This window comes from Zeugodacus cucurbitae, chromosome 5 (assembly GCF_028554725.1).
Source record: "Zeugodacus cucurbitae isolate PBARC_wt_2022May chromosome 5, idZeuCucr1.2, whole genome shotgun sequence".
NCBI lineage: Eukaryota > Metazoa > Arthropoda > Insecta > Diptera > Tephritidae > Zeugodacus > Zeugodacus cucurbitae.
The window spans coordinates 4,102,950-4,118,367 of NC_071670.1; the positions used below are offsets into that span (position 1 = coordinate 4,102,950).

The 15,418-nt window shown below is 35.1% G+C and overlaps 6 protein-coding genes across 10 annotated transcripts in view; 4 read left to right on the plus strand and 2 right to left on the minus strand.

The window, feature by feature from the left end:
• The window catches only part of LOC105208597 (uncharacterized), a 79,473-nt gene that overhangs the window by 15,709 nt on the left and 48,346 nt on the right, over window positions 1–15,418 (plus strand). The gene's annotated exons all lie outside the window — the stretch shown is intronic.
• LOC105208593 (protein ORD) overlaps window positions 1–15,418 on the minus strand; it is a 46,183-nt gene that overhangs the window by 13,226 nt on the left and 17,539 nt on the right. For 2 of the 5 annotated variants that reach the window (XM_054231186.1, XM_054231185.1), the window contains exons 2-7: window positions 10,395–10,539; window positions 9,729–10,330; window positions 9,404–9,656; window positions 9,143–9,337; window positions 9,016–9,084; window positions 8,675–8,944 (exon numbers count right to left, since the gene is read on the minus strand). In XM_054231186.1, coding sequence (XP_054087161.1) covers window positions 8,708–8,944; window positions 9,016–9,084; window positions 9,143–9,337; window positions 9,404–9,656; window positions 9,729–10,330; window positions 10,395–10,409 — 1,371 coding nt within the window. In that variant the 5' untranslated portion in view covers window positions 10,410–10,539 and the 3' untranslated portion in view covers window positions 8,675–8,707. Of the gene's footprint in view, window positions 1–8,674; window positions 8,945–9,010; window positions 9,085–9,137; window positions 9,338–9,403; window positions 9,657–9,728; window positions 10,331–10,394; window positions 10,540–15,418 lie in introns of those variants that run through there. The other 3 variants (XM_054231187.1, XM_029037987.2, XM_054231188.1) reach the window with 3 other exon arrangements.
• On the plus strand, window positions 984–3,439 carry LOC105208585 (phospholipase A1-like). The gene is made up of 3 exons (XM_029037988.2): window positions 984–2,313; window positions 2,372–2,549; window positions 2,631–3,439. The coding sequence occupies exons 1-3, from the start codon at window positions 2,277–2,279 to the stop codon at window positions 3,409–3,411; spliced, it is 996 nt and encodes a 331-aa protein (XP_028893821.2). The 5' UTR covers window positions 984–2,276; the 3' UTR covers window positions 3,412–3,439.
• LOC105208584 (zinc finger protein 62) lies at window positions 3,425–12,147 on the minus strand. Its single transcript, XM_054230937.1, has 8 exons — window positions 11,698–12,147; window positions 10,895–11,632; window positions 9,729–10,330; window positions 7,705–8,245; window positions 6,947–7,649; window positions 5,983–6,098; window positions 4,666–5,196; window positions 3,425–4,595 (listed from the first exon to the last, which is right to left on the minus strand). Exons 1-8 carry the CDS (start codon window positions 12,145–12,147, stop codon window positions 3,624–3,626), a joined length of 4,653 nt encoding a protein of 1,550 aa, XP_054086912.1. The 3' UTR covers window positions 3,425–3,623.
• Window positions 5,333–6,945, plus strand: LOC105208583 (guanine nucleotide-binding protein subunit beta-5). The gene is made up of 2 exons (XM_054231196.1): window positions 5,333–5,515; window positions 5,587–6,945. Exon 2 carries the CDS (start codon window positions 5,672–5,674, stop codon window positions 6,731–6,733), a length of 1,062 nt encoding a protein of 353 aa, XP_054087171.1. The 5' UTR covers window positions 5,333–5,515; window positions 5,587–5,671; the 3' UTR covers window positions 6,734–6,945.
• LOC105208587 (zinc finger protein 431) lies at window positions 12,371–15,293 on the plus strand. Its single transcript, XM_011178512.3, has 4 exons — window positions 12,371–12,823; window positions 12,894–13,613; window positions 13,920–14,402; window positions 14,465–15,293. The coding sequence occupies exons 1-4, from the start codon at window positions 12,371–12,373 to the stop codon at window positions 15,203–15,205; spliced, it is 2,397 nt and encodes a 798-aa protein (XP_011176814.2). The 3' UTR covers window positions 15,206–15,293.

Consider the following 15,418-nt stretch of genomic DNA (forward strand, 5'->3'; position numbering starts at 1 on the left):
TTAAATAATCAAAAACAAATGACTATTTAACTTTCGGAGCTTAAACGCATTTAACAAGTAAATCATATATACGAGGATAAAATGAGATTTTATAAAAAAATTAATAAAATTCTCATACATACTATGTACTTATGTATACAGTGCTATGTACGAATCTATTGCGGTGATAAATCAAATACTGCGTGAAGTGCGATTTTTACTAGCTCAATATATACGTAGATGTCAGTAATAAGTGATATCTCACATTAAAAAAAAGTGAAAAACTATTATTTCGCACTGAATACGTTCACAATTAACCCGTTAATTTGTATAAGCCAAAAATTAAATAAAAAATAAGAAATATACGTAAATATTTCATATTTTATGCATTTGCATATTTTTTATATAAGAAATTGCTAAATTTTTATGTTTGTAGCGTGTTGTGCTATAAAGTTGTATATTTTTTATATTATATTTTATGCTAATTTATTGTTACAATTATTTGGTCCCTCCATAAAAAGTATATACATACATACATATACCTACGTAGATAAAATAGCTATACTCATAGTTGTAAAAATTTTAGATGGTATGTTGCCCTTTTTGGGTTTTTGTACGGCAACTAAAATCACTCCAAATTACATATATACAAACAATTAAGTAGTAATGCAATATTGAACGTATTTTGTGTACCATAATATTATCAAATATACATAAGAATAAATAAATATTAGAAATAAATAAATAATATATGTATATAAATATATATATTCATTTTATTTTCTACCATAAACAATGGCAAAAATGTAAAGAGGCAGTCAATAGTCAGTTTATTGAGCTCGTGAGTACAGCTTTTATAACATATTTAATCACTTAATAACGAATTATTAATGATCAGAAAAACGGAAAAACCAGTTCGATACAACTAAAATTTTATATTTTCTGGGTTTAACCAGTCTAGAAGCTCGATTTGTCAATAATATAGGCGCATATAAAACTGCGGGCACATCTGTAAACTGTTATCAGTCGCCGAGCAAACGTGCGGCTTATTGCACAGACGTTGGTAATGATTACCTGCTATTTCTCTTATTTATGATTTTAGCATCTATGCACCTATAGTTGAAAACGAATCGCAATTGATAACGCCAATGCACTTTATTAGTTCTGAATGTGAACATTGCTGACCAAGTCTGTATAGATAGCCAGCAAGCGGAACGTAACTAATTCGCACAGCAATATTGGATATATTTTATACTATCTAATATAAAAGTGTTAATATAAACTTATTAAAACTATTACCTTGCAAGTTCGCTTCCGATAAATATCAAAAATTTGTAAATGTATGTACACAAGTTTGAATATTGGTTTGGCGTAATGAATCGGACAAACTAACTAGCTCCGTAGTAGTCGTATTGGACATCAAAATTTATTTAATTTTATCTATTATTTATGGCACTTATTCACAGTTAACATTTTCGGTATGTGCTAATTTACAAATGCTTGCAAATATTAAATTACGCGCACTTCAAATAAAATAACGCGCGAAATGTCAAATTGCACATATGACAGCAGTGTTGTGCAACGTCTTAAATTTTATAAATTAAATACTTCGTAATATCAATTTTTAATGTAATTTTATTTAAATAAACTGATTATACACTTTTACAACAACAAGTAGAATAAAAAAAATTAATAAATCAATTTTGTAGTTATAGAGATTCACATATATGATATGTTATTGCTAATACTAAACCTAAAGAAGTATCGACACATCTCCCACGCGCAACAACACTAAAAAATTAATTAGTACTTACGGCAACTCCCGCCGGAACCGAAAATAAAAATCGGATAGTAACAGTCAGTAGTAGTGTTTTTTCAGATAAGTTACCTACTTTACACATTGTAAAATAATAACGCAATCAAATTAAGCATTATATTTGTTAAATCACTTTACCAAACAACAAAGCAACAGTACTATAATCGTGCTTGCAAATGTTTGCTTCTAAAAACCCATAAATTGTTAACAAAAATCACGAATCTTATAAATGAGAGTTTAACTATCACACGTGCACGTGATAAAATCTGAAACTCCATAAATCATCACAAAATAAAAGGTGTGTTAAATTGGTCTGTAGATATGCGCGTTGTTTTGAAATTTATTCGAATCTAATCAATTTCAATTGTGCCACTATATTGATCGGCTACCAGATTAGATTTGTAAAGATTCCCTTTGGACTATATATAATGATGGCTTTCACACAGCTCATTAGTGGGCCTTTCTTTGTGATTAGTTGAACATGGAGATATTACCAGCAATACTTTGCAGCTTTATAGGTAAATATGCATAAAATAATTAATAATTGGTTATTGAAGAACGCCTTGCATTTAAAAGCTAGCACAATTGCCCACCCTTTACGCGAAAGTACGTTAGATACAATTGAAACGCGCAACAGTGGTGATGTACGTTTTTATCTGTACACCGCTTCAAATCCTGAGGAACCACAAGAACTTCATATTAACGATGCTAATTCGGTGAAGAACTCGTACTTCGACAAAAGTCGTCATACAAAGTGAGTTAGTGATTGTTAATATATAAAGTTTGCGCAACAGCTCCAATATATTAATTACAGAATTAATATATAATATTACAGAATTATAATTCACGGTTGGACGGGTTCATATTTAACTACACCAAATGGTCCACTACGACGTGCCTATTTGGCTCAAGAGAATTTTAATATAATTTCTGTTGATTGGAGTACTTATGCTGCACTGAATTATATATCCTCACGTGCGAAGGTGCCCGTTGTAGGTGAAGATATCGCCGATCTGTTGGATTTTCTGCATGAACAATTTAACTTGAGTTATGACAAAGTAGTTGTAGTGGGTCATAGTTTGGGCGCACATGTGGCAGGTTTCTGTGGTAAGACTGTGAAACGTGGAAGGATTGCTGCTATTGTTGGTTTGGATCCAGCATTTCCGCTTTACAACTATAATGATCCAAGTACACGTTTATCTAAAGACGATGCCAAATTCGTGCTCAGCATTCAGACGAATGGTAATTTTAAAGGATTCCCACAACCAATTGGCTCAGCAGCATTCTATCCGAATTGGGGGCTTAAACAACCTGGTTGCGGTGCCGACTTAAGTGGCACTTGTTCACACGGACGTAGTGTAATATTATATGCTGAAGCTTTGAGAGGTTACGCTTTCACGCCTATATACGAGTGTGCAAGCTATGATGACATCACCTCAAAAACTGGTTGCAATGAAAATATAACAGATGTACAAGTTGGTGATCCTTTGCAAGTTGCACAAAAGGCTGGCATATATTATTTCACAACAAACGCTGAGTCGCCCTTCGGAATTCTGAGTGATAAAAGTTTACAAATGGAAAATGTAGACTATGTGGAGAATGCTCCTGTCGTTTGAAATAAAGTTTAACTTATTAATCTTTGTATGTTAGAATACTTGATTTATTGTAAATGGGTGCGTGTTACACTTAATTGCACACGCAATTTTTGAAGAGGGATAGTCTTACACTAGCATAAAAATGTGAATTTTATAATTATACCCAAAACATACACAAACATATATGCGTTTACATACATACAATGATATTGTATAGTGTACTTTCTATAAATCTAATTGTTGACAGTATCCATTGTTGAGCCGGTCCCACTTAGCACACCAGTAACACCCAACATTGTCTCCCCTATTGAGTTAACTGGATTGACTACCGTTCCAAGGTCCACACCAACACCACTAGTAATGCCCATGTTGACATTAGTGCCACCAACCCCAACATTGACACCGACACCAACACCATCTGCAACTACAGGACCAGCTGTGGCACTAATACTGGCACTGGCATTGCCTACAATGCTCCGACTTAATGCGGCGTCGTGGGTTCGCATATGCGCATTTAAGCCTCCGGACTGTGCAAATGTTTTGCCACAAACTTTGCATTCATGCTTTCGATCTTTAGAATGTAACTTTTTGTGCACCCGTAGCGATTTCTTTCGCTGGAACGTTGAGCCGCACATGTCGCATGCAAAGGGTCGTTCGGTGCTATGCGTGACCGCGTGCACATTTAAATCGTGGAAACTATAAAAAGCTTTGCCGCAGACGTCGCATTTTGCTGGTCGTTCACCTGTGTGTCGCCGCATATGCGCTTTATATACACCATGATCACGACAACGTTTACCGCATATCTCACAAACAACAGGGCGTTCGCCGGTATGGCGCAGCATGTGTGCCTTTAGCTCTTTATCGGTAAAGAAGTCATTGCCGCACTCTTGACACTTGTGCGCCTTTATGCCAGTGTGGCGTATTTTATGTCGTTGCAGGTTACCAGTTTGAGAGAATTTCTTGCCACAAATATCACATATAATGCCGGTATGCTTCCACTTGTGGGCACGTAGGTTTCTTTCAGCTTTAAAACATTCGCCACATTCATCGCATTTGAAATTCAATTTTGGTTCTTTCGATTTTTTTGTTTTTGGATTATGTGTTTGTCGATGATGCGTTAGCATGCTGCGCTTAGTTTTATATGAACGCATACAGTCCGGACATGGGTATGGAAGTGAATCGATGTCATCTTGCGGTTTTGGCTTCTACGATGCAGTTGATAAGAATAATTAAATTCATAAATAATCGGTCGTTTTTTCGAAGCGTTGAACTTACCTCGTCACCCGATGAATCTTGTGGACGCCAATCTTCATCTTCGGCATCACTTCTATCATCCCACGACTTAGTGTCACTAAGGTCGTCAACATCTTCAACTTCCCTCTTTCTACGTTTGTTTTCCGGTTCAACTATATTCACTCCTAAATTTTGTAAGTCAACAAAGTCGAAGGGCTTTTCGTCAACAACTTCTTCGGGTTCTGAATCTGGAGGGTCGAAACCAACAGAACCATCGCCATGGTCACTAATATATTCCTCTTCACTTTTGATGGGATCTACATCAATTTTAATGTTCTCACTTGTTTCTATGGTTGGCTTTTCCACCTTTTCTGGTTTGGGCGTTAAATGTTCCTCTTGGAAATGTTGTGGAAATTGTTCGAACTCTACACTTGCTCCGCATAAACAGCACGCCACATTGTAGCTATTCGAACTGATGCAAAAGATCTCACCACATTTGAAATTATGAAATTTGCTCGTATCCGGCGGCAAAAGCTTTAACATTTTCGCGATTAATTTTAACGAAAATTCTTTCTATAAATCTAATAAATGGTATTGTTTTAAGAAATGTTTAACTCCACGACAACAAAAAAATTACTTGTTTTATTAGCAAATGTCAGAAATATTGTGCAGTGCTACCCAGTTTCACACAGTGACTTGCTGCGTGATGCCAAGTTTTACGCACATTTATTTTTGTAGTCAAATTCTTTGAAAATTTGTTCAAAATTTGTTTAACTTTGGCTCTTTAATCCAATTTATTTAATTAATAGCATTTATTTATTCAACGGGAGTTACATATCTAGCTCATACAATTAAACACACTATTTGTTGCGATGTCAGTGCGGCCCCTTCAGTGTGTACTAATCAGAATATTGTATTTGTAAACAAATATTGATTTTTGTGTATTCAACGTTGTATACATAGGATTTGCTGCAAAATTCTGAGCGTTCCATATTAAAAATTTTACCACCAATAGGTCAACTATCTTTTGTAAATACTACAGTGTATAATGGCAGATTGTGCTCCATCAGCTAATGCCAGTGATAAGATGGCCAGTTTGTTGAAGGAGGCGGAAAATTTGAAAATCAAACTTGAGGAAGAACGTGCCAAATTGAATGATATTAATTTATGGACTGTTGCTGAGCGACTAGAGCCGATTGCATTTGTTAACATAAAACCACGTAAAGTACTCAAAGGCCATCAGGCAAAGGTTCTATGTACGGATTGGAGTCCAGATAAACGTCATATAATTTCCTCATCGCAGGATGGGCGTCTCATCATTTGGGACGCCTTCACCACAAACAAAGAACACTTCATTACCATGCCCACTACTTGGATTATGGCATGTGCATATTCCCCATCTGGCAATTTCGTTGCTTGTGGTGGTTTAGACAATAAAGTTACCGTATATCCTATAACGTCAGATGACGAAATGGCTGCTAAGAAACGAACAGTTGGTACGCACACTAGTTACATGTCTTGTTGTATTTATCCAAATTCCGACCAGCAAATCCTCACTGGAAGCGGTGATTCTACATGTGCTCTATGGGATGTAGAAAGTGGACAATTACTACAGAGCTTTCACGGGCATTCTGGTGATGTTATGGCAATTGATTTAGCACCAAATGAAACCGGAAATACATTCGTTTCTGGCAGTTGTGATCGCATGGCTTTCATATGGGACATGCGTTCAGGACATGTTGTCCAATCGTTTGAAGGACATCAGTCCGACGTTAATACCGTCAAATTTCATCCTAGTGGAGACGCAATAGCAACTGGCTCAGATGATAGTAGCTGTCGCTTGTTCGATATGCGTGCTGACAGGGAAGTCGCTGTATTCGCTAAGGAGAGCATCATTTTTGGTATTAACTCGGTAGACTTTTCAGTGAGTGGCCGTTTACTATTTGCAGGCTATAATGATTACACAGTGAATCTCTGGGATACACTTAAGTCGGAGCGTATTTGTCTATTGTATGGACATGAAAATAAGGTATCCTGTGTGCAGGTGTCACCGGACGGCACTGCATTATCCACTGGCAGTTGGGATTATACCATACGCGTATGGGCATAAGTATATATAAATATTGTCCTATATGTATATACCATGCATACCTATGTATTTTTGTTGTTATTTGTTTGGAGATTTGTATTTATTTGTTGAGCTTGATTGTAAACAGCGGTGTAACGAGTATTAATTGCTTAAATGTTAATGACTTAATGTTGCTTATTATATTTAGTGGAATAAAATTAAATAGTCACGAGTGAATACTCGTTGAAAATTAACTAAGTAAACTTTGTTCCTCTGCTTTATGTTGTCGCATATGTCCTGCTAGTCCTGCCATCTGCGCATAGGCACGACCACATAATTTGCAGACGAATTTCTTGATTCCCAGGTGTAAATGTTTGTGGTGGTAGAGTGCTTTGCTACGTGAAAATGATGCACCGCATACATCACATTTATGTGGACGCTCAGTAGAATGCATAGGCTTGTGTTCGTTTAGCAATGAGGCAGAGATAAATCGTCGACTACAGATAGTACATTCAAAAGGTTTTTCTCCTGTATGCGTACGCTTGTGTACGACTAAAGCATCCTTTTGTCGTGTACGATAACCACATATTTCGCATATATAGTTGCGTTCATCTGTATGGATTTTTTGATGCACTTTCAGACGTGATGAAGTTATAAATGCTTTTCCACAATTCTCAAAATCACATTTAAATTCTTTTATACCCTTGTGTGCTTTCATATGTATGCGTAATGAACGAGAATTTTTATAAGCACGGTCGCACTGTGTACATTGGAAACCTATATGTTCCTTCCGCACATGTGAATCTAGTGAACGTTGCTCCACAAATTCCTCAGTGCATTGTTCGCATTTGAAGTTCTTTGGACGCAGATGTTTCATGTTTATATGGAGCTTCAAAATACGTTCGGTGGTATAACGTTTTTGGCAATGTGCACAGGAGTACTCTTTTGGCTTTCTAGGCTAAAATAATGTATTACTTGTAAGAAATCCTTTAGTACCTTATTTGTACATTTACCTTTTTTAAAATGTGATTATCATCATCTCCTTGACTACCCATCCATTCTTCATCATCATCATCATATTCTTCACTCTCGTACACGCTTGGTTTAGCAATATCTTCAGCATCCACAACTTGACCAAATTCACTGGTAATGTCATTATCAACCGGATCGACGGTTTCTGCTTTGATTGGCACATTTTGTTTTTCGTTTGCAATGACTTCGTTCAAGATACGTGCTGACGGCACTTCAATAATATCCGCTCTTGCACCACATTCATCCAATTCGGCTAGGTATTCGACATTTTCAAATTCCTCATCTTTAATACATTCCTCCAATTCTCCATCCGCGTCGTTATCACTATCGCTATCGTGTATGTTGCCTCGCAGGTGCACATTTTGGTAATGTAGCATAAAATCATCAAACTCAAAAAGCTTCATTTTACAAAGCATACAAACTATAGTAAAATTCACGTTATCATAACAAATTATTTCACCACAACGTATACTGGTCCTAGTTTGCTCATAACTTGTTGGAAGTGTGCAATTCCTCAACATTTTTCACACACAAAAATTAAAACTCTATTCAATACGATATTGATAAGAATTGTTTATTTATTTGCACAACTGACAAACACGCACCAGTGCTGCCAAATTTGAAATGTATGTACTCGTCGACAGCGCACTTAACGCAGGTGTGTATTATTTTTTTTGTAATTCATTGATTGGTTCGCAACAAAATTCGTTGTTATTGTAAAAATATGTTTTTGAAATTGTTTTCAATATTGACAATTTTATAATTTCTTTCAAATTATTGTCAATATTTTGAAAATGTTCATTATATATTTTTTGTATGTATAGTAGTATTCAATATTAATACTTTAATATATTCGAAAGTAAAATAATTGCATTAAGTTGGAAATGCAACAACACGAAAAGCCTATTATATACATATATGTATATCTACTATATTATAATATTTACTTACTGCAATTAGTTTGTTGATTTAATATTGGTAAAATTAGTAACTTTGCAAGCCTGCTTGCAATTCACTGATCAATTGCTCACTTCGACAGGAACTCTCGCTTTCCTCCACATTTAACTTCCATTCACCGTTATATTCATCTTTGTAACATTTGATCAAGTTTCCATCTTTCGGCGTAACTGGCAAACCGCCGGGATAGTCAATAATAACAGTAATTCCCATTTTATTACATGCTTTTAAAATTTGTTGTAAATAATACTTTTGTGGCCAGAACTATTTGAAAAAAATATATCAAATGTAAATATAAATTATCTATCTATAAATTCGAAATTTGTATACTTTACTTTCTGGCCATTTCCATTTTTCTGCATATAGGCCGTTACTACGAATTGCATAGTCTGATAATCTCTAACCTAAAACATGAGAAAGTAAGGACATATTAGCTACAGCGAAATTAAACCGTTACCGTACATTCTTCAACTCTTCTTGCAAGTAGACAACACCACGTTTGAGGTGAAAACACATGACCAACTGGAATGCGATAAATAAGAGATCTTGAATGGCGTGCTCTGCGTCCGACCATATATATTCTCGGTGCAGATTTTTGTCAATTGCTTTTAGTTTAATGCATGTATATACTTTATGGAATTGGAAGTTTTCAATACTCTAATATATAAAAAAAAAACAAAAACATTAAAAAGTATTTACTGTAAATAATTAAAAAAATATTACCACTTCTTGTACTGATACATAACGTCCTTTGTAGGGGATTAGAAACCATACTGTATATTCCATACAAGTAATAAATTCAAAAGTCATGCGTACATCATTGAAAATTTTTAAAGCATCCACCGCAAGCAGAACATCTAAGGCAGTGTGCCCAATAATACAGCAGGTGGTTAATTTGGACAATAAATCACATTCGTTGTAACGATTTTTTAAAAATAGTTGCACAAAATATCCAAATAATTTTGAAATTTCTTCCCTTCCAATAAAAAGCAAAATTTTTTTATAAGTGCATGCAACGCTTATAACCACCAATCATATAGTTACTTACTCTCGATTCATAGCGCCATTTAATTTCGTTGTAATAAACTCCAACCAATTTCCAGTAAAACCATCGCGAGATATTTCTGGTTGACGCAGCATGAAATCGATATTCGTACTAAATTTTCTTTGGAATTCGTCAATACTACTTTTTTGTTTTACACCACCATCGAGAGTGTATACGATCAATTCCGGACTACACCGGAAATCGCGTAATGCCTCAACTCTATGGAATAGTTGCTGCTGCCTTTGTAATAATTGTGAATTATGTAGATGACGCCGTTTACGTCGCTGCTCGCGATTTTGCGCCCATTGAGATGTGCATGGCGCATCGCTATCACTATCACTTTCCAAATTAGTATTATCAGTTTGCAATGCACAAACTCCTTTTGAAATAAGCAGCACTATTCGGACATAACCCGCATGCAGATTCTCAAATTGAGTTAGTGATTCAATACTTGCATATTGACTACTGCAAATAAATTTCAGTGCCGTGCTCACTGTATGGCGTATAGGGCAGTTATTGCTGCCTTGTACAATATAAACTGTACTCTGCTTTTGTTTGAAGTGTAATTTCACGTGCGCACAGTTAAGTATATTGCTAATCTCTATCTGAAAAGATATAAATTAATTAATAGTGTAAATTTTATTACAAAATTAAATACAATGCAAATACCTCTTCGAAAAACATTTCCGCTTCATCTGTCAAACCGTTTTAACTCATTGCAAATTTAACATCCGAAAAACAACGAGTACAGTACTAAACAAAAACTTGACAATAATGCAGTACGTACGAAAATTCAACAAAAACATGATGTAAACTTTGAGTAAAGAACGTATAATTAAATTTAATATTATTAATTAATATAATTCGTTATCTCTTTTGAGTACATTGTAATTAAAAAATAATTATTTTTAACACTCCTACTAAGCCAAACTTAACAAAAGCATGATGTTAGTTCGCACAAAAATTTAGAAGAAAAAACACTTTTTATTCGTTAAAAAATATTATAATATTGAAAATCTACATAAATATATATTAAATGAAAAAAGCTGCCATATAACAATTTTTCTTAGTACTATTATAAACTATAGTTTATAAAAACAAAAAATTCAAAAATAATGATAGGACAACATTATTGTATGTAAACATTCAGAACTGTCATTAACTTTTCAACAATGGCCTTGCTCCTTGTGTCGTCTCATATGACCTGCTAAACCCGCAAGCTGCGCATACGCTTGATCACATAATTTACATTTAAACTTCTTCTCTTCGAGATGCAAGAAATTATGATGATATAGAGATTTGGCTCGTGCAAATGAGCGTCCACATACTTTACATTCATGTGGTCTTCCAATGCCATGAGACGCTTTGTGCTCCCGAACGGCCGATTTCGATACAAAACTTTTGCCGCATTCATCGCATGAAAAGGGTTTCTCACCTGTATGCGAACGATAATGCACCTTAAGCATTTCCGGTATACGACACGAGTAGCCACATATGTCACATATGAAATTCTTTTGTTTTGTATGCGTGCGTCTGTGTGCTTGATATTGTCGTCGTGTAAAGAAACTTTTCGTACACTTCTCATAATCACAGGTGAATCTTCGTTCTGTGCCATGTGTATGAATTTCCATGTGACGTAAGTGATTTGTGCGCGATGTACAACGTCTATCACAATACAAACATTTCATACCACCATGTGCCGAAAGGCAATGCTCCTCTAAACTACGCAATGTCTTAAATTCTTCTATGCATTCGTCACACTTTTGCAATGGTATTGTGGCTGTTTTACTGCTTTCAGAATTATGTGCTTTTGCCAAATGTGTACGCAGATAATGGGAACTTTTGTAGACACGAGCACATATTTCACATTTGTGTGACTCCGTTTGTCCGCCTTGTTTTTCTTTTCGCTGAAATATGAAAACTCATGTTTATAAATAAAAAATACTACGAAACCAAATCAGAATGAGTATACCTTTCGTTTATCTGTAGGTGGTATATAATCTTCATCATCAACATTAGTTTCGAAAATATTTTCCGTATCACTGTCTAAATGTTCCGTTAAAGATTTATTCTCACTCCATTTGATTATACGTAATCCCGATTTTTCGTCTTCGTCATCAGAAATGTCAAAGTCATGGTCATCCAAGTATTCAGCTTCAGCAATGTTATCCTCGGTAATGAGTTCATCCTTAACATTGGACGTCAAGTATGGCGCTACCTCAACAAAGATTTCTTCCGTTTTCAATAAATCGTCTTCGAAGTGTACATTCTTGCAGTGAAGCATGAAATCCTGGTAGTCAAATGCCTTGAGTTCGCACAGTGTACAAATAATCGTAAATTCCGTGGAGCTGTGGCAATAGATTTCACCACATTTTGCATTTGCGCTACTGCCAAATACTGTGCTTGGTAATATTTTAAGCATGTCGGAATTAATTTTAAAATTTGTTTAACACGATTGTAAACAAATACAATTTTTTATCAACTTCTCTTTATTCCTTTTTACACTTATTTATATATTACATTCACAATGATGTGCTTATTTGTTGACGATCAGCTGATTGAGTCTATTTTGTTGCACTTGTGGAATAAAAAAATATCTAACTTTGGTATTTCGCCGAAATTAAATTTTTCAAATTTTAACTAATATGCTGAAAGCGGTAAACACAGCAAAAACATTCGAACAGTTGATTGATAAGAAATGCGCAGAAATATTCTTTCGCAAAGAGAATTCCTTTACAATACAATGCACACATTGCGAATTAAAAACATTCAGTTTCGAAGAGTATTTATTGCATTTCAAAAATGTGCATCTATTAACATGGTGTTCAACACAAAGTAATACAAATATTGAAACAGTGGAAATTAAAATCGAAGGGGACAATGATTTTGAAGAAACCGCGAATAACGAGTTTGGCACGCTTATTGAATTACAAGAAGTGCCTTTCTCTAATTCAACTAACTCACACTGCCCTTTGGTGGTTGGCAATGACACTATAACCGCTGATACGCTAGAAGAGCATAATGAATGGCTAAATGATGAGGTAGCAGTTAAAAGTGATGAAGAACTAAGCAATCAGGGTTCCGAATATATACCAAGGGTATGTGGTGTTATTGTTCTTACAATTTATCTACATACATACATATGTAATAGATGATCTATTTCAATAGATACTCAAACCCGAACAGCAAAAGAGTTCAACTGCAGCGAAATTCACATGCAAGGACTGTTCTAAAAGCTACAAATTTGCGAAAAACTTGGAACGTCATATAAAAAAATGTCATAGTGATGAAGCACAATATTCATGTGTGCGTTGCAAACAGAATTTTAATGATGAGCGTACATTAAACGCACACCAGCGTAAAAAACATGCCGGTTTTCCATGTGGAGAATGCGAAAAGGTATATTCTAGTAAAGAAGCATTAACTATTCATCAATACAAACACACTGGCGTACGGGGATTCCATTGTAGTGTAGAAGGCTGTGGCAAATCTTTTTTTAATCCAAAGCAATTATCGATGCACACACGTTATGTACATCGGTTGGAAAAGAATTTCGTATGTGAAATATGTGGTTTCCGCACTAAAAGTCAGCCGGCTCTGATTGTGCACAAGCGTTCACATACTGGTGAAAAGCCGTTTATTTGTAAATTGTGCGGCAAAGCATTTGCCTCCAAATCGCTATTATGTGAGCATGAACCATCGCATTCGAAAGAGCGTCCCTATGTGTGCGATGTCTGTGGGCGTGACTTTTCACGACCCAAAGCACTGTATCATCACAAGCATCTACATTTGGGTATAAAGAAATTTGTGTGCAAACTCTGTGGTCGCGCCTTCGCACAAATGGCTGGGCTCGCCGGTCATATGCGGCAACACAAAGCCGATAATTGTTGAACTTCAAGTTTTTATTTAATTTGAAAACAAATTTAATTTGTTAAGCAATTTACAAGATTCAGTTTTTTTTAATAAAAACATAAAATAGAAATGTGATGAGATGACTTTTGATGACTGTTACATGTATGTTATATATCTAGTTATATCTTTTATATATCTAATATCTAATAATTACATTTGTAATCTACCCGCAAAGATGTCACTGTTTGGCATTTTCGCTTATGTCAACGAGATAAACATACGAAAACAGCTGTTTACTAGTGGCTTTGTCAATTGTAAACAAATCAAAAGTTTGTTGTTTAGTTGTTGAAATTTACACCAAAAATGCTTAAAGTCGTTAACACAGCTTATAGTTTCGATGGCAATTACACAAAGTCCAAATGCGCAGAAATTCATTATCAGTCATCAACATTTTCAATTATGTGCGTGTTTTGCGGTATGAAAACACTTGCATTTTCAGAATTCTGTAAACATTTTAATAAACATTATGAAGAATTCATAAACGAATTGCCTGATACAGAAGTATTGACTATAGATAATGAAAGCGACAGTACGTCAAATTTCAATTGTAAACACGACCCTTTGAAATTGGAAGCAGCAGATCTTACAACTGATTCTGATGTGGACTTAAACATACTGCGAACCGCAAATCAAGAAACAAACACAGTAGAAAATATAAGCGATGAAAGTGCTATTGGCAGACAATTGATGCCACATCAAACAGTATTTGCTGCAGTACAATATGATAAGGACAAAAAAGACAATATAAAAGTGGAAGTTGCTGACGTAAGTTTAACAAATATTTGTACAAATTTTGAGTTAAGTTTGAGAAGTTTTCAAAAATATAGGTCACTCATAAAACGACTGCTCAAACATATTTGGAAGAGTTTTCAAGTCATGGTTGTCCAGGAAATGAAATCAACAGTGATACCGACAGTGAACACACAAACCCCACTAAAAGTAATGCAACCGAGAGTATTGATTGGACGAAGTCCTACGAGCCAAATTTGTTGAAAAATGGTGACAAACGTCCTTACAAAGCGCGTAATATGCCAAATATGTGCACATATTGTGGTAAAACATTTCGACGTCGCTTACAGCTGGATACACATTTAAATATACACACCGGTTCCAAACCACACCAATGTGAGATTTGCGGGCGTCAGTTTCGTGCAGTGACAACATTAGCACGCCATCGCAATACTCACCAGCTTCGTACCACTTTCAGTTGTAAATTTTGTGCGAAATCTTTTTCTCGTCGTGCAGCAATGTTAAGCCACGAATTGCGGCATACCCAAGAACGACGCGTTCCATGCGACGAGTGCGACAAGCTATTTTATACAGTCAATCAAATGGATACACATAAGCGTAAAGTTCATAATAAGACGGATGTTGCTTCCTTACCATTTCAATGTAATTTGTGCACGAATCGCTATCGGAGTGCCTCGATGTTGAGTACACATAAATTCAAAAAGCATTATAAAACCGCAAAGATATTTTGTGAGCAATGTGACAAGAAGTTCATTGATGAAGCACAATTAGAGGCGCACAAAACTATACATATGAGAACTCTTAAATCGAATTCTTAATGAATAGGTAAATTTAGTTTATATTTAATTATTTTACAACAAAGTCGCAGGAATGAGACTGCTTTAAATAAAAGTTATATATGTGAAAGTTTCCTTTTTAAACAAATATGCTTGGATTTATATGAATTGGTAATAAATGTTCAGATTTTGAATATTTCCATGATTTCATATAATTGGGGATTACCCTAATAAAATAATACATTTCTATTGTGA

Excerpts from the sequence above, each read along its gene's own strand:
- LOC105208585 (XM_029037988.2), top strand. The coding sequence starts at position 2,277 with ATGGAGATATTACCAGCAATACTTTGCAGCTTTATAG. Across the intron at positions 2,314-2,371 it reads AATACTTTGCAGCTTTATAG|CTAGCACAATTGCCCACCCT; the intron begins GTAAATATGCAT and ends TGCATTTAAAAG. Across the intron at positions 2,550-2,630 it reads GACAAAAGTCGTCATACAAA|AATTATAATTCACGGTTGGA; the intron begins GTGAGTTAGTGA and ends ATAATATTACAG.
- LOC105208583 (XM_054231196.1), top strand. The coding sequence starts at position 5,672 with ATGGCAGATTGTGCTCCATCAGCTAATGCCAGTGATAAGATGGCCAGT.
- LOC105208584 (XM_054230937.1), bottom strand. The coding sequence starts at position 12,147 with ATGCTTAAAATATTACCAAGCACAGTATTTGGCAGTAGCGCAAATGCA. Across the intron at positions 11,633-11,697 it reads CACCTACAGATAAACGAAAG|CGAAAAGAAAAACAAGGCGG; the intron begins GTATACTCATTC and ends TTCATATTTCAG. Across the intron at positions 8,246-9,728 it reads AATGGCGCTATGAATCGAGA|AATGTTGAGGAATTGCACAC; the intron begins GTAAGTAACTAT and ends TTGTGTGTGAAA.
- LOC105208587 (XM_011178512.3), top strand. The coding sequence starts at position 12,371 with ATGCTGAAAGCGGTAAACACAGCAAAAACATTCGAACAGTTGATTGAT. Across the intron at positions 12,824-12,893 it reads GTTCCGAATATATACCAAGG|ATACTCAAACCCGAACAGCA; the intron begins GTATGTGGTGTT and ends CTATTTCAATAG. Across the intron at positions 14,403-14,464 it reads TAAAAGTGGAAGTTGCTGAC|GTCACTCATAAAACGACTGC; the intron begins GTAAGTTTAACA and ends TCAAAAATATAG.